Source organism: Moschus berezovskii, chromosome 14, assembly GCF_049115385.1.
Source record: "Moschus berezovskii isolate FMDL1 chromosome 14, NW_MosBer_1.0, whole genome shotgun sequence".
In the NCBI taxonomy this organism is placed as follows: Eukaryota; Metazoa; Chordata; class Mammalia; order Artiodactyla; family Moschidae; genus Moschus; species Moschus berezovskii.
Window position 1 is genome coordinate 4,772,789 of NC_142473.1, and position 18,291 is coordinate 4,791,079.

Here is an 18,291-nt window from a genome sequence, read left to right on the forward strand (position 1 = left end):
TTGGCACACAGTAAGTGCTCACTGATGTTAGTGATGATGCAAATTACAGAGGAGTTGAGAGAGCCTACGTTCTATTAAAATTACTTAAGTATAGTCAACCACACAATAAATGTCAGCAGTTCCTACAGTCATCAACTGCAAATTTCTAAGGCAAAATATACATATTTTAGTAACTGTTTGCTCTTTCTTTTCACTGTATATAAATGTGCTACAAAGAACTATATTTAGATATAATACAAATACATATTATCTCTGCTTAGAGATTATAGTATACTTCACTATTGAGATTATTATTTTTTAAACAAGTTAATTAGTGTTAGTCACTCAGTCATGTTTGACTCTTTGTGACCCCATGGGCTGTAGCCCACCAGGCTCCTCTGTCCACAGAATTTTCCAGGCAAGAACACTTAGGTGGGTAACCATTTCTCCAGGGGATCTTCTTGAACCAAGGATATCGAACCTGAGTGTCCTGCATTGCAGGTCGATTCTTTACCGTCTGAGCCACCAGGGAAGCCCACCAGTTTGATCTTCCTGACAAAGGGATAAAACTGGGTCTTCCCTGGTGGCTCAGAGGGTAAAAAAATCCGCCTGCAATACAGGAGACTTGGGTTCAGTCCTGGGTTGGGAAGATCTCCTGGAGGAGGGCATGGGAACCCACTCCAGTCTTCTTCCCTGGAGAATGCCACGGACAGAGGAGCCTTGCGGGCTACAGTCCTGGGGTCACAAACAGTCAGACACAACTGGGCATCTAAGCACAGCACAAGAACTAAGACAAGACATTTAATAACTCATGTATTACAAAAATGCAACATTACCTGGAAAACTAGTTTTCATTATATCAACTCCAACTTGTAGCTCAGATTCTGCAGCAAGTACAGCATAGTCTCCTTGATGAGAGATGTTAAAGTTGAAATTGGGGTAAGGATTCAATGAGTCTTTTGCAAGAACTGGTTTTCCTTTTGCAGTTCTTTGCAAACGAATATTATTCCAAGGTATATTCAATTTCTCCGCAACTAATTTCCTTATCATCAGACGACCAGCCTGTTAATAAAACATTTGGTAAGTATTGCTGTCTATATTAAAGATTCAAGTAAAACTGCCTATAACATACAAAGTTTATTTTTGTGGTTTCTAAAATACTCACTTCTTAAAGTTTTAAAACTAGGTATTAAATATCCTGCATTAAGATTTAAGAAATGCTTATGAAGACAGAAAAGTTGAAGTCCCTCTTTAGCAATTCCCTCCATCCCATCAACAAGTAACCAACGTTGACAAGTATTCATCCTTCATCTTTTCTCTAAGTATCCAAATATATGCTCATTTGCTATCCATCCATTTGAAATCCCACTATATGTACTATTCTACCATGTATGAACTTTTTCAATCTAAGTGTTGGGGATTATTTTATGTTTGCACATAACCACTAGCCTGTGCATTTTTAAATGTAGCATAATATTTCATAGTATCAGGTACCACAACTTGACTATCCAGCTATTACTGGATATTTTAGGCTGGCTCTGGTTTTGCTATTATATAAAAAAAAGTTCTCCAGTGGGCAATCCTGCTGTACTTACATCTTTGTGCACATGTGCAAGTGTTTCTAGATCACATGTGCTTATCACTTGCCTCCACAACAGCAAGGCATAACCTATCTTTTTTCACACCCACCCATTTCAGTCTCTCTCCGATTAAGGTCTAAAATCACAAAAAATACCCGAGGACATAAGAAAACAAGTTAGACAACTTTTGCAAAATCTTTCAGGTTTTTTTTTCTTCAGTTCTAACACTGACTTTTAAATACTCCAACACTTTAAATTTCACGAAAATATTCACCAGTGTGCCTTCAAAAATAGTCTGCATTTCAAACGAAAAAGTCCTTTGACAGAGGGACATTTTCAGGATAATGACAGTCTTTGACGAGATGGCACTCAGAAGCTGTGCCATATTGCGCTATGCAGACATCATTTTGAAAGCCAAGTTTCCATTTGTTGCTAAAAATATATACGTAAAATAAACGATTATATTCAAAATAGTGTTTTCAAAGCTAAATAGTTAACAAGGTAGGCCTAAGACCGCATCCGTCCTTGGCTTCGGTTTTATCGGTAAAAGGAGGCTAGACTCTTCCAGTTCTATGGTGTGCAAGGTTAAACTAAGTGATATTGTCAATATTTTTTAGGGCCTACCACGTGCACGGCGAACAGGGAGACTGGTGGGATATTTAACAGGCTGAGACTGTGCTATGGGCCCATGCAAGGAAATTTTAAAAATGTGATTAACACTTAAAAATAAGGAAAATCCTATTGACAGAGCTCCGCAACAGCTATTTCAGGGTTTAGCAGGCCCTCTCTTTTCAAATGCAACGGGGGAGGGGATGATTTTCTCTGCGGACGAGGCGACGACAAAGGCGGCAGAGACTAGGCCGGGCACACCCCGGAGTTGTCCGGGGAGGCCGCCGAGGCTCGCGTGTGGGGTCTCTACTGCGCGGCCCACCACCCCGACGGCTGCTCCCCGACCCGAAGCGCGAAAGACCCGCGGTACCAGTGCGGCCTTAGCGTCCCGGGCGAAGACGAACTGGCCGATGCGCTCCTTCTCCTCCGGCTGGATCGATCGCACCGCCAGCAGCCACTCAGCGCGGCTGGGCAACCACGTGCCGCAGGGAAAGGCCCAGCGCACGCCCTCCATCGCCGGCAGCACGCAGAGTCGCCGGCCGAGGAGAACCATCCACCGAAGGCCTCGCCGCCGCCCCGGGCTCTATGGCGCGGACGCGGGCGGAGTCCCTCCCAGCTGCCCCGCGCCGCGCGGGGGGCGGGGCGCCGCGTGCGTCCTCCCGCGCGTGGGCGGGGCGCCGCGTGCGTGGGCGGGGCGCCGCGTGCGTGGGCGGGGCGCCGCGTGCGTGGGCGGGGCGCGGCTCACTAGCGTGCGTCCGCGGGATGTGGCTCACCCGCGGCCCTTACTGCGCGTCACCCGCTCCGCCACCGCCTCCTCGGGAGCGGAAACCGGGACCCATCTCTGCGCTCTGCGTCCTCTGCGCTCTGCGGCAGCGCGTGACCGCGCGCGGGGCGGGGCCTCAGGGGCGCGAGGGGCGGGACGGAGGCGCGGCGCGTACGGGCCGGAGCTCAGACTTGAAGAAGAGGCAGCGCGACAGCGGCAGGAGCCAATCGCAGCCAGGCCTCGTTAGCGGAGAGGCCGGGCTGGAGACTTCCGAGACCGCGGTGCAGGTGGGTGATCGAGGGGCGCCAGGGGAGCGTGAGGGGCCCGCCTTGTTCCCGGGCCAGGGCAGGTCCCATCGTCCGTAGAGCGGAGGGTTCTCTGGCCTCGGCCGCCCCTGCCGCTCCTCCTGCGTCGGGGCTGGGGACTCCCTTGAGAGAGGGCGCAGCGCGTCGGGAGTTGTTTCCCGGTCCCCGGGTTGCCTCCCCCCAACACCTGACCTCGGAGGCCTGAGCGCCCCGAGGACCCTCCGGCCCTGTGCCCGCCCCGGCCCCGAGCCCTGCCTCACTCCTGGAGCGGCGCGGCCCCCGCCTGAAGCCGAGATTTCGGGCGAGCAGCGGAGCCGTGCCGAGGTCGTCAAGGGAGCCAGGGGCTGTTTCTGCGGTTGCCAAGGCCGGACCGCCCTGGGGAGAAAATTGAGGATTCTGTTGTTGAGGCGCCGGTGGTTCCGTTGTTATTACGGGTCCTGGCTCTAAAAGCAACGGAACCAAGTTAAATAGTTTCAGGAGCCCTTCATAGTTGCTCTGCGCCTTTGCTCAGTTGTTTGTGATCAAAGATCTTGCGGGTTTGGGGCCAGGGAACAGTTGAGATCTGTAGATGAATATAAATGCCCATCCTTGATTAAATGCCACACTGTGTGATTCAGCCAATTCCCTTCTTCCTTTGGCTGCCAAAAAGTATTAACTAAAGGCCAGCAGTAGTACTTAACTGTTATCTGCGACTTACTTCCGTCTTCTTTAAAACGGGTTCTACTCTGTTTTCATTTATATTTGTTTCTGTTACCTTTTCGTGATATCAGCCCCCTCCAGTCATTTCCAACTAAATGGGATCTTGAACACAAGCAAACACAAATCCTCAAAAGGCTGTAAAATTAATTACTCGCTTCACATATCAATTTAGCTAATACTAAAACCGTGTCAGGTGCTTTATCTGCTTCAGTTCAATTCAGTTCAGTCGCTCAGTCGTGTCCGACTCTCTGCGACCCCATGAATCATCTGCTTACAGTCTGGCAAAGATGATGAAACATGTACAAAAAACTACAGAAAGAGAAAATGTAAAGATAGGTAAAGTATGAGGTGCTGATAACAGCAATGGTTGTGACTAATTTCTCTACTTTTAACGTTATGTAGCTAAGCATCATATTAAAACTTTTCCATTCTTGTTTATTTGAACTGACTTTTACAATTTATAAACCACTTATATGTTCATTATCTCACTTGTTCTATGCAGTAATTTTTACTGATGCAGAAACTGAGATGAGAAAGAGAATATATGGGATTACTTAAACTCAGATTTAGGAATTATGGTCTACCCTTTTACTATTCAACTAAGCTCTGTGTATTCAATCTATAGAGCCTAATGTAGGCAGGTAATGTAGTGGTTATTTGTACTTGTTCTTTCAGAATATTCTCCGCAGCTTCCATCATCACATTCCTTGTTTCTCTTTGTCATTCACGTTTCAGCTCAAATGTCATACCAAAGAGAATGTCTCCATAGAACATGTTTTAAAAGCTCACTCTTCCCATTCCCTAACCCCTAGCCCTGAGCCTTACCTTAATCGACACTCTTTATTAGGTTTGTTTAATGTAATCCCCTTCCCCATCTACTTTTAAAATTCTTACTTGTCCTTGAAGGCTTAGCTCAAATCTAAAGGACTACCACAGCGTACTATATATATATATATGTATAGTCTATACAATTCGTTTAACAGCTATTCTAGTACTATCTTATGAAATCTCTTCTGTTGGCCTGAATTATTTATATGTGTGTTATCTTGCAAATTAGAATATAAACTGCTCAAGGGGGATTTCCTGTGTATCTTGTCCTTACTTCAGCAAATGTTTTTGATGAACTTTTAATAGATTTTACTCTTCCTAAACCAATACTGATATTTATATTCTACCTTTACTTTCTTTACTTTTTTCTTAAAGACATATAAAGTGTGCAGTTAATAGCTTGCCTAATTATATGCAATAAACGCAAAAATGTATTGCAGTATTTTTTACTGCATTGGTTAGGGGAACAAAAGGACTAAAGCTTCTGAGAGCATTCATCTTGCCAGATCCTGATTTGTGGCTTCTTAGGATTATGAGAGACTTGTGTTCTATTTTCAGTTCTATCACCAGTTATCTTTGTGACTTTGGGTATATCACATAACTTCTCCCAAGTATCAGTTTTAGTAGAAAAGTATGAAATGAAATCCATCTCTAAAATTGGGTGATTTTTTAGGTAGTGTTCATTAGTTTTTTATTCTATTGCAAAATCTTGATTTCCCCTATTCCTTTAGTTCCTGTATCTGACCTGTCTCAAAGTTCTATGGTTCTTTTTCTAAAATAGAGCTAAAATCTGTTTCTAGTCTCTAGTCTAAACCACAGTCATTTCTAACCTGAAATACTGATTAGTTTTCTATCTTGTTCAGGAAAGGGAAACATTCTCTTCCTGTGTCTATCCTCCATGACAAGCACTCCTGAACCAGTCTTCAGAGCTAAGTTTCTAAGGCCATGCTCTTAAGCACAGTGCTATAGGCCTCTTTATTTAAGCTAAGGAGAGAGGAAATCTGAAAAGTGTTATGGCACAGAAAAGAACGGGGAACTAGTTAACAGTGTGAACACTTCTGAGAGGTTATAAGATGAGGGGAGAGAAGTTAGCATTTGACTGCAAGTTGAAACTGTGGTGACATTGACATGAACAGTTTATTTTCATTTTTGTTTGTTTTATTTATTTATTTTATTGAAGTATAGGTGGCTTACAATATTTAGAGTATACAGCCAAATGATTACATTATATGTGTGTGTGTGTGTATAAACGAGACTTTGAATATAGTGCCCTGTGCTATACAGTAGGTCCTTGTTTATTTTCTGTATGTAGTGTGTATCCTTTAATTCCCAAGTCTCAGTTTATCTCTTCCCCTATTTCCCTTTTGGTAACTATCAGTTATTTTTCTATGTCTGTGAGCTTATTTCTGTTTTTTAAGTAAGTTTATTTGTATCATTTTTTAGATTCCACATAGTAAGTGATATCATATGATATTTATTTGTCTATGTCTGGTTTATTTCACTTAGTATGATAATCTCTAGGTCCATCCATGTTGCTGCAAATGGTATTATTTTGTTCTTTTAAATGGCCGAGTAATATTGTGTTTATATATATGTATCACATCTTCTTTATCCATTCATATGCTGATGGACATTTAGGTTGCTTCCTTGTCTTGGCTATTGTTAATAGTGCTGCTGTGAACATAGGGTACATGTATCTTTTCTAATTAGACTTTTCCTCTTTCTTGAATATATGCTCAGGAGTGGGATTGCTTGATCATGTGGTAATTCCATTTTGTTTTTAAGAAGCCTTCATACTGTTCTCCATAGTGGCTGTACCAGTTTATATTGCTACCAACAGTGTAGGAGAGTTCCCTTTTCTGCACACTCTCTGTAGCATTTGTTTGTAGATTTTTTTGATGATGGCCATTCTGACTATGTAAGGTGGACCTCACTGTAGTTTTGATTTGCATTTTTCTTATAATGAATGACGTTGAGCGTCTTATTGTGTGCCTGTTGGCCACCTGTGTGTCTTTGGAGAAATGTCTGTTTAGGTCTTCTATTTTATGATTCAGTTCAGTTCAGTCGCTCAGTCGTGTCCGACTCTTTGCAGCCCCATGAATCGCAGCACGCCAGGCGTCCCTGTCCATCACCAACTCCCGGAGTTCACTCAAACTCATGTCCATCTAGTCGGTGATGCCATCCAGCCATCTCATTCTCTGTTGTCCCCTTCTCCTCCCGCCCCCAATCCCTCCCAGCATCAGAGTCTTTTCCAGTGAGTCAACTCTTCGCATGAGGTGGCCAAAGTATTGGAGTTTCAGCTTTAGCATCATTCCTTCCAAAGAACACCCAGGACTGATCTCCTTTAAAATGGACTGGTTGGATATCCTTGCAGTCCAAAGGACTCTCAAGAGTATTTTCCAACACCGCAGTTCAAAAGCATCAATTCTTTGGCACTCAGCTTTCTTTATAGTCCAACTCTCACATCCATACATGACCACTGGAAAAACCATAGCCTTGACTAGACGGACCTTGGTTGGCAAAGTAATGTCTCTGCTTTTTAATATGCTATCTAGGTTGGTCATAACTTTCCTTTCAAGGAGTAAGTGTCTTTTAATTTCCTGGCTGCAATCAGCATCCGCAGTGATTTTGGAGCCCAAAAAAATAAAGTCTGACACTGTTTCCACTGTTTCCCCATCTATTTCCCATGAAGTGATGGGAACAGATGCCATGATTTTTGTTTTCTGAATGTTGAGCTTCAAGCCAACTTTTTCACTCTCCTCTTTCACTTTCATCAAGAGGCTTTTGCGTTCCTCTTCACTTTCTGCCATAAGGGTGGTGTCATCTGCATATCTGAGGTTATTGATATTTCTCCCAGCAATCTTGATTCCAGCTTGTGCTTCTTCCAGCATAGCGTTCCTCATGATGTACTCTGAATATAAGTTAAATAAGCAGGGTGACAATATACAACCTTGACATACTCCTTTTCCTATTTGGAACCAGTCTGTTGTTCCATGTCCAGTTCTGACTGTTGCTTCCTGACCTGCATACAGGTTTCTCAAGAGGCAGGTCAGGTGGTCTGGGATTCCCATCTCTTTGAGAATGTTCCACAGTTTATTGTGATCCACACAGTCAAAGGCTTTGGCATAGTCACTGAAGCAGAAATAGATGTTTTTCTGGAACTCTCTTGCTTTTTCCATGATCCAGCGGATGTTGGCAATTTGATCTCTGGTTCCTCTGCCTTTTCTAAAACCTGCTTGAACATCTGGAAGTTCTCGGTTCACATATTGCTAAAGCCTGGCTTGGAGAATTTTGAGTGTCACTTTACTAGTGTGTGAGATGAGTGCAATTGTGCAGTAGTTTGAGCATTCTTTGACATTGCCTTTCTTTGGGATTGGAATGAAGACTGACCTTTTCCAGTCCTGTGGCCACTGCTGAGTTTTCCAAATTTGCTGGCATATTGAATCAAGCACTTTCACAGCGTCATCTTTCAGGATTTGAAATAGCTCAACTGGAATTCCATCACCTCCACTAGCTTTGTTGGTTGTTATTTTTGATATTGTGTTATATAAAGTGTTTCTATATTTTGGAAATTAAGACTTTGTTCATTGCACTGTTTGCAAATATTTTCTCCCATTCTGTAGGTTGTCTTTTTGTTTTGTTTATGATTTCTTTTTCTGTGCAACCGATTATAAGTTTAATTAGATCCTATTTGTTTATTTTTGCTTTTGTTTCCAATATTCTAGGGGAGAGATACAAAAAATGTTGCTGGGATTTATGTAAAAGAGTTTGTTTTCCTCTAGGAGTTTTATAATATTGGGCTTTGCATTTAGATCTTTAATCCATTTTGAGGGTTTTTTTTTTTCTTTCTGTATATGTGTTAAAGAATATTCTAATTTTATTCTTTTACCTATAACTGTCCACTATTCTCAGCAGCTCTTATTGAAGAGACTGTCTTCTTTCTTGTGTTGTAATTGAATGACTATAAGTGTGTGGGTTTATTTCTGGGATTTCTGACCTTTTGCATTGATCTGTGTGGGTGATTTTTTGTGCCAGTACAATATTGTTTTGATTATTCTAGCTTTGTGTAGGCTGAAGTCAGAGAGCATGATTCCTCCAGCTCCATTCTTCTTTTTTAAGATTGTTTTGCTATTTAGGATCTTTTGTTTTCCATACAAATTAAAAAAATTTTGGTTCAGTGACATAAGCAATGTTAATAGAGTGAAAGAGAAGAACCTGATTGTAGTGGGTTGAGATAATAACTGGTTGCAAATTTACTGCAGACAGTTCTTTAAAGAATTTTTTCTGGGAATAAAAGAATAGGATGATAGCTAGCAGAGAGTGCAAGGTCAAATGAAAGATTTTTGTTTGATGTTTGTTTAAAGGTGGGAGATAGTAAAACTTGTATACTGATAGAAAATGTTCAGTAGAGTGGGAGAAATTGTGGATGTATGAGTTTGTATGTGTGTTCACAACTCAGAAGTGTACTCCACAGGGGAGGACCTTGTCTCTAATATTTTTGACTCTGTGTCCAGTCTTTGGAATAGTGCTTACTACAATAATAGTTACTTCATAAATTTTCTAATATTTGTTGAATAAATGAATAACTTAGACTCTATTTATCTTAATTTCTTTCAACTCATTCTTTACACATCAGCCAGATGGATTATTAAAAAAAAAATAAATCAGATTATGTCCCTGTCTAGTTCAGTCTTCCATAAATCCAGTAGGAACTCAAGAAACACCTGAAGTAACAAGCAAATTTGGCCTTGGAGTACAGAATGAAGCAGGGCAAAGGCTAATAGAGTTTTGCCAAGAGAACGCACTGGTCATAGCAAACACCCTCTTCCAACAGCACAAGAGAAGACTCTACACATGGACATCACCAGATGGTCAACACCAAAATCAGATTAATTATATTCTTTGCAGCCAAAGATGGAGAAGCTCTATACAGTCAGCAAAAACAAGAACTGGAGCTGACTGTGGCTCAGATCATGAACTTCTTATTGCCAAATTCAGACTTAAATTGAAGAAAGCAGGGAAAACCACTAGACCATTCAGGTATGACCTAAATCAAATCCCTTATGATTGTACAGTAGAAGTGAGAAATAGATTTAAGGGACTAGATCTGATAGACAGAGTACCTGATAAACTATGAATGGAGGTTCATGACGTTGTACGGGAGACAGGGATCGAGACCATCCCCATGAAAAAGAAATGCAAAAAAGCAAAATGGCTGTCTGGGAGGCCTTACAAATAGCTGTGAAAAGAAGGGAAGTGAAAACCAGAAGGGAAAAGAAAAGATATACCTATTTGAATGCAGAGTTCCAAAGAATAGCAAGGAGAAATAAGAAAACCTTCCTTAGTGATCAGTGCAAAGAAATAGAGGATAACAATAGAGTGGGAAAGACTAGAGATCTCCTCAATAAATTAGAGATACCAGGGAACATTTCATGCAAAGATGGGCTCAATAAAGGACAGCAATAGTATGGACCTAACAGAAGCAGAAAATATTAAGAAGAGGTGGCAAGAATACACAGAACTATTCAAAAAAGGTCTTCACGACCCAGATAATCACGATGGTGTGATCACTCACCTAGAGCCAGACATCCTGGAATGAGGTCAAGAGGGCCTTAGGAAGCATCACTACGAACAAAGCTAGTGGAGGTGATGGAATTCCAGTTGAGCTATTTCAAATACTGAAAGATGATTCTGTGAAAGTGCTGCACTCAATATGCTAGCAAATTTGGAAAACAGCAGTGTCCACAGGACTGGAAAAGGACCGTTTGCATTCCAATCCAAAGAAAGGCAATGTCAAAGAATACTCAGACTACCACACAGTTGCACTCATCTCACATGCTAGTAAAGTAATGCTTAGAATTCTCCAAGCCAGGTTTTAGCAATACATGAACCGTGAACTTCAAGATGTTCAAGCTGAATTTAGAAAAGGCAGAGGAATCAGAGATCAAATTGCCAACATCCGCTGTATCATTGAAAAAGCAAGAGAGTTCCAGAAAAGCATCTATTTCTGCTATTGACTATGCCAAAGCCTTTGACTGTGGATCACAACAAACTGAAAAATTCTTCAAGACATGGGAATATCAGACCACCTGACCTGCCTCTTGAGAACTCTGTATGCAGGTCAGGAAGCAACAGTTAGAACTGGACATGAAACAACAGACTGGTTCCAAATAGGGAAAGGAGTACGTTAAGGCTGTATATTGTCACCCTGCTTATTTAGCTTCTATGCAGAGTACATCATGAGGAACGCTGGGCTGGAAGAAGCACAAGCTGGAATCAAGATTGCCGGGAGAAATATCAGTAACCTCAGATATGCAAATGACACCACCCTTATGGCCGAAAGCAAAGAAGAGCTAAAGAGCCTCTTGATGAAAGTGAAAGAGGAAAGTGAAAAAGTTGGCTTAAAGCTCAACATTGAGAAAACAAAGATCATGGCATCTGGTCCCATCAGGTCGTGGGAAATAGATGGGGAAACAGTGGCAGACTTTATATTTTTGGGCTCCAAAAATCACTGCAGATGGTGACTGCAGCCATGAAATTAAAAGACGCTTGCTCCTTGGAATAAAAGCTCTGACCAACCTAGACAGCATAGTAAAAAGCAGGGACATTACTTTGCCAACAAAAGTCCGTCTAGTCAAGGCTGTGGTTTTTTCAGTAGTCATGTATGGATGTAAGAGTTGGACTATAAAGAAAGCTGAGTGCCAAAGAATTGATGCTTTTGAACTGTGGTGTTGGAGAAGACTCTTGAGAGTCCCATGGAGTGTAAGGAGATCCAGCCAGTCCATCCTAAAGGAGATCAGTCCTGAGTGTTCATTAGAAGGACTGATGTTGAAGCTGAAACTCCAGTACTTTGGCCTTCTGATGCAAAGAGCTGACTCATTGGAAAAGACCCTGATTCTGAGAAAGATTAAAGTCAGGAGAAGAAGGAGACAACAGAGGATGAGATGGTTGGATGGCATCACCAACTCAATGGACGTGGGTTTGATTAAGCTCCGGGAGTTTGTGATGGACAGGGAGGCCTGGCATGCTGCAGTCCATGGGGTTGCAATGAGTCAGACACAACTGAGCGATATAATTGAAATCCAGCTGCACTTAGAACAAAATTCCAGTTGCTGTGTCTTACAAGATCCTGCACTAGGTAGCACTAGCCTTCTGTAGGCTTGTCTCTCCAACATTTGCTCTCATTAACTACACTCCAACAATGCTGGCCTTATGTCATATCCTAAAACTGAAGGACCCTTTTCCACTTTAGGGCTTAATGCATAATTTCTCTCACCACCCCTTACCTTCTCATCCTTCAGGTGTTAATTTATGACACCAACTCAGGAAAGTGCTCCCTGAAATTATAGTGGATTGAAGAAAGCGTGTTCTCTGGCGCCAGACTTTCTGGGTTTATAGCCTATCACCCTGCTTACTTGCTATCCATTATTATTTTCACAATTTTGTTTCAAGACACTGTTAAACCATTTCCACATTTTAATTCACATACATAGGTAATGACAAATATGGCATGACTTCTGCCTAACAAAAGTGATATGTTAATTTCAGGTATGTTAAGCCTTATATTCCTTGGGTCTACAAAATCAAGATAATAGTAGTATCTATTTTATAGTAGTTGTTTTGGAGATTAAAGAGTATGTAAAGATGCAGTTACAGAGTCTGGCACAGAGTAAGGTTATGTAAGTTTTCTCTGTTATCGTTGCATTATCTGCAATTGAATACCATCCACTGTTCATTTTAATTTGTTTCTTCACAGCATTTATTATAATTTATAATTTGTCAGTCTTCTTTTCTATATACTAAACATCAGGAAAGCAGCGATCGTGTCTGCCTTTATTCTCCTTGCTGTCTCTAGTGTGTAATTCAGTACCTGGCATAGAGTTAGCACTCTATAATAAATATTGAAATAAAATAGCTAGAAATGTCAGTGACCAAACTTCTATCAGTGAGAGACTTAAAGAAATCAGAGACTGCATCAGTCATAGCACAGCTTTAGTTTGATATTCCCCTTCTATCAATTTGCATACGTTCCTTTGTTGTTACTTAATATCAAAGGTTTAATTATTAGGCTTGGTGCCTGTACTTTTAGTGACTAAATTTTTTTAAGTCAAATTTTAATGGAAGACATTAAAAGGAAAAAAAACAAGTGAAATTTTGAAAATTGATTCAGTGTTTTCAGCAGGAAGGTGAATAGAAAAATGTCATTTAACTGTGACACAGCTTTTCATGACTTGGAAGTTTTCATTCTTATGGCAAGCCCTTTTAAAAATAATCATATCAGCCTTGTACACACATTTAAAAGTAAGCAAAATTAATTTGCTGAGATACTCCCATTCAGAGTCTAACTCTTCTATTCACCTTCAACTTAAAGTTGTAGTGTCCATGTTTTTCTATATAATATTGTTCTCTGTGATCAGGAGCATTAGTGATGTATCATTTTTAAACAAAGTCAATGTCCATTTTTATTTTCAGGGTTTTCTTCCAAGACTGATACACATCTTTCACATTTTGATGCACATAACACATGTAATAACAAATATGTTATGACTGCTGTTTAACTAAAGTGGTTATTAGATACATTTCTATCAATTTCAGATGTGTTAAGTATGAAAAGTTGTGTGTTAAAATTAGTGAAATATGATATTTAATTTATAGAATATTTTGGAAAGAAAGAATTGCCTACAAATCTTTTACCCAGATTTAAGAATTGTTTAACTTTTAATAATGTTTATTGCTAAGTATACATTATTATTGATTTTGACCATTACTATTTATTCCACTTGACAACATTAATATTAATGTCATTTAAGTATCACTGCAGTACAATGTAATTTAGGGTGTCCACTTTGCAGTTAAGGAAACCAGAGCCTTAAAGAGCGTCAGCAGGGGTCACTAGTCAGTGATGGATCATCTGGGACCCTACTCCTTCACCTCTCAATCCTAGGTTGTTTGCCATTTTCAAAATACACTAATATTGGTAGTGAAAGTAAAAGTCACTCAGTCATGTCCTACTCTTTGTGATCCCATGGACTGTAGCCCACCATTATCCTCTGTCCATGGAATTCTCCAGGCCAGAGTACTCGAGAGGTAACTGTTCCCTTCTCCAGGGGATCTTCCCAACCCAGGGACTGAACCCAGGTCTCCCGCCTTGCAGGTGGATTCAGGCTTCCCTGGTGGCTCAGTTGGTTAAAGAATCCATCTGCAATGTGGGAGACCTGGGTTGGGAAGATCCCCTGGAGGAGGGCATGGCAACCCACTCCAGTGTGCTGGCCTGGAGAGTTCCATGGGCTATATAGTCCATGGGTTTGCAAAGAGTCAGACACAACTGAGCAACTTTCACTTTCTTTTACCCTCTGAGCTACCAGGGGAGCCTTGTATTATTAGAGACTTACTCAAACCAAATTTAAGACTAGAAAGTTTCAGCTTCTTGGATTTATCCTGTTCAGAGTACATGGTTGGTGGGCTTTATCTTTTATAAAAGTGACTAGCTGTGTATGATCCTAATATATTTGAGAATACTTGAAAAGTAAAGTTTGCTTTTAGTGACTATCTTTGTATCAATAGAAATAAGAATGCTGTTTTATAGTTGGAGGATAATTGCTTTACAGTGTTGTGGTGGTCTCTGCCACACATCAACATGACGCATCATAGTTAGATATATATCCCCTCCCTCTTGAGCCTCCTTCACACCCCCTGCACCCCATATTTCACCTCTCTGGCTGTCACAGAGCACTGGGCTGGGCTCCCTGTGTTTTACAGCAGTTTCCTGCTGTTACCTATTTCACTCATGATAGTGTATTTATGTCAATGCTACTTTCTCAATTTGTCCTACATTTTCCTTCCCTCACAGTGTCCACAGACCATTCTCAATGTCGGGGTCAGCATTTATTCTCCGTAAATAGGTGCATCAGTACTATTTCCTAGATTCCATATGTATGTTTTAATATACAATTTTTGTTTTTCTATCACTTACGTCACTCTGTGTGACAGGCCTTCATCCACCTCACTACTACTACCTCAAATTCCTTCCTTTTTATTGCTGAGTTTGGGCTTCCCTAGTGGCTCAGCTGGTAGTGATTCTGCCTGCAATGCGGGAGACCTGGGTTCGATCCCTGTGTTGGGAAAATCCCCGGGAGAAGGGAATGGCTACCCACACCAGTATTCTGGCCTGGAGAATTCCATGGACTGTATAGTCCATGGGGTCACAAAGAGTCGGACCCAACTGATCAACTTTCACTCACTCATTCCATAGTATATATGTACTACACTTTATCCGTTCATTTGTTGATGGACATCTAGATTGATTTCTGTGTCTTGGCCATTGTAAACAAGTGCTGTAGTGAACATTAGGGTGCATGTATCTTTTTGAATTGTGGTTTTTTAAGGGTATATGCTCAGTAATGAGATTGCTGGGTCATATGGTATTTGTATTGCTAGTCTTTAAAAAAATTTCCATACTGTTCTCCATAGTGGCTATACCACTTTACATCCCACCAACTTTGCAGGAGGGTTCCCTTTCTCAGCTTCCACTCCAGCATTTATTGTTTGTAGATTTTTTGATGATGGCCATTGTGACCTGCGTGAGGTCACAAAAAACTACCTCATTGTAGTTTTGATTTGCATTTCTCTGATAATGAGTGATGTTGAGCATCTTTTCATGTGTTTATTGGCCATCTGTATGTCTTTGGATAAATGTCTGTTTAGGTCTTCTGCTCATTTTTTGATTGGGCTATTTGTTTTTCTGATATCGAGATGTATGAGCTGCTTAAGCATTTTGGAGAATAATCCTTTGTCAGTTGCTTCATCTGCAAATATTTTCTCCCATTCTGAGGGTTGTCTTTTAATCTTGTATATTGTTTCCTTGCCTAGCAAAAGCTTTATAGTTTAATTAGGTCCCATTTGGGGCTTCTCTGGTGACTCAGTGTTGGGATGACCCAGAGGGATAGGATGGGGAGGGAGGTGGGAGGGGGCTTCAGGATGGGAAACACATGTACACCCGTGGCTGATTCGTGTCAATGTATGGCAAAACCATTACAATATTGTAAAGTGATTCAGTTTAGTTCAGTTCAGTCGCTCAGTCGTGTCCGACTCTTTGCGACCCCATGAATCACAGCACGCCAGGCCTCCCTGTCCATAAAGTGATTCAGTTCAGTTCAGTTCAGTCGCTCAGTCGTGTCCGACTCTCCGCGACCCCATGAATCACAGCACGCCAGGCCTCCCTGTCCATCACCAACTCCCGGAGTACACTCAAACTCATGTCCACAGAGTCGGTGATGCCATCCAGCCATCTCATTCTCCGTCGTCCCCTTCTCCTCCCGCCCCCAACCTTTCCCAGCATCAGAGTCTTTTCCAGTGAGTCAACTCGTCGCATGAGGTGCCCAAAGTATTGCAGTTTCAGCTTTAGCATAAAGTGATTAGCCTCCAATTAAAATAAATAAATTTATATTAAAAAAAAAAGAATCTGCAGGAGATGGCAAGAGTCTTGAATTTGATCTCTGGGTCAGAAGGATCAATTTGAGGAAGAAATGGCAACCCACTCCAGCATTCTTGCCTGGAGAATCCCATGGACAGGATTCTGGTGGGCTACATACAGCCCATAGGGTCACAGAGTCAGCCACACCGACACCACCAAGCATTCATGCCGGTGCTATTTGTTTATTTTTGTTTTTATTTCCCTTACTTTAAGAGGTGGGTCAAGGAGGATCTTATGTCAGAGACTGTTCTACCTATGTTTTCCTCTAAAAGCTTTATAGTTGCTAGCCTAACATTTGAGTCTTTAATTCATTTCAAGTTTATTTTTGTGTATGGTGGTAGAAAGTGTTCTTTTCATTCTTTTACATGTGGCTGTCCAGTTTTCTCAGCACTGCTTATTTAAGAGTCTGTCTTTTCTCCATTGTATAGTCTCCTTTGTCAAAAATAAGGTGCCCATAGGTATGTGGGTTTATCTCTGGGCTTGCTTTCTTGTCCCATTGGTTTGTATTTCTTTTTTTGTGCTGGTACCATACTCTTGATGACTGTAGCTTTGTAGTATAGTCTGAAGTCAGCAAGGTTGATTTCTCCACCTCTGGTTTTCTTAAGATTGCTTTGGCTATTGAGGTGTCTTTTGTTTTTCCAAATCATAAATTTTTTTGTTCCAGTACTGTGAAAAATTACATTGGTAGTTTGATAGGGATAACATTGAGTCTGGAGATTGCTTTGGGTAGTATAGTCATTTTCACAATATTGATTTTTCCAATTCAAGAACATGGTATATCATTCCATCTGTTTTGTGTTGTCTTTGATTTCTTTTATCTGTATCTTATAGTTTTCTGCATACAGGTATTTTGTCTCTTTAGGTTGGTTTATTCCTATCTATTTTATTATTTTTGTTGCAATGGTGAATGGAATTGTTTCCTTAATTTCTCTTTCTGATTTTTCATTTTTAGTGTATAAGAATGTAAGGGATTTCTGTTTAATAATTTTATATTCTCTGACTTTACTGTATTCATTGATTAGCTCTAGGAATTTTCTGGTGGCATCTTTAGCGTTCTATATATAGTATTATGTCATCTACAAACAGTGAGAATTTTACTTTTTCTTTTCCAATCTATACTCCTTTTATTTTTTGTTCTTCTCTTACTGCTGTGGCTAGGACTTCCAAAACTGTATTGAATAATAGTGTTAAGAATGAACACCCTTAATCATGTTCCTGATCTTAAAACATTTTCAGTTTTTCACCATTGAGAATAATGTTTTTCTGTGGATTAGTTGTTCAGTTCAGTTCAGTTCAGTCGCTCAGTCGTGTCCGACTCTCCGCGACCCCATGAATCACAGCACGCCAGGCCTCCCTGTCCATCACCAACTCCCGGAGTTCACTCAAACTCATGTCCACAGAGTCGGTGATGCCATCCAGCCATCTCATTTTCTGTCATCCCCTTCTCCTCCCGCCCCCAACCTTTCCCAGCATCAGAGTCTTTTCCAGTGAGTCAACTCGTCGCATGAGGTGGCCAAAGTATTGCAGTTTCAGCTTTAGCATCAGTCCCTCCAATGAACATTCATGACCTTTATTGTGTTGAGGTATGTTCCTTTTCTACCTACATTCTGGAGAATTTTTTTATAATTATATTTACTTTAAATTGATTGATTGCTTTACAATATTGGTTTAATTTCTCTCATACATCAACATGAATTAACCACAGGTGTACATATGTCTCCTCCCTCTTGAACCTTCCTCCCACCTCCCAACCTTTCCCACCCCTCTAGGTTACTACAGAGCCCCAGTGTGTTCTCTGAGTCATACAGCAAATTCCCTTTGGCTGTCTGTTTACATATGTTAGTGTATGTGCCTCCATGCTGCTGTCTCCATTCATCTTGCTGTCTCCTTCTTCTCTCCTGCCCTTGTTCATAAATCTGTTCTCTGTGTTTTCTCCATTGCTGCCCTGCAAGTAGGTTCATCAGTACCATCTTTCTATATTTCATATATATACATTAATATATGATATTTGTTTTTCTGACTTCAGTCTGTATAATAGGACCTAGGTTCATCTAC

General features: G+C 41.0%; 2 protein-coding genes across 5 annotated transcripts in view; one reads left to right on the forward strand and one right to left on the reverse strand.

Moving 5' to 3' along the window:
- Positions 1 to 2,810, reverse strand: part of AASDHPPT (aminoadipate-semialdehyde dehydrogenase-phosphopantetheinyl transferase) — a 30,907-nt gene extending 28,097 nt beyond the window's left edge. The window contains exons 1-2 of the mRNA XM_055422838.2: positions 2,539 to 2,810; positions 816 to 1,041 (exon numbers count right to left, since the gene is read on the reverse strand). Coding sequence (XP_055278813.1) covers positions 816 to 1,041; positions 2,539 to 2,721 — 409 coding nt within the window. The 5' untranslated portion in view covers positions 2,722 to 2,810. The remainder of the gene's footprint in view (positions 1 to 815; positions 1,042 to 2,538) is intronic.
- Positions 2,709 to 18,291, forward strand: part of KBTBD3 (kelch repeat and BTB domain containing 3) — a 69,243-nt gene continuing 53,660 nt past the window's right edge. For 2 of the 4 annotated variants that reach the window (XM_055422835.2, XM_055422836.2), the window contains exon 1: positions 2,709 to 3,218. In XM_055422835.2, coding sequence (XP_055278810.1) covers positions 2,754 to 3,218 — 465 coding nt within the window. In that variant the 5' untranslated portion in view covers positions 2,709 to 2,753. The remainder of the gene's footprint in view (positions 3,219 to 18,291) is intronic. The other 2 variants (XM_088842869.1, XM_055422831.2) reach the window with 2 other exon arrangements.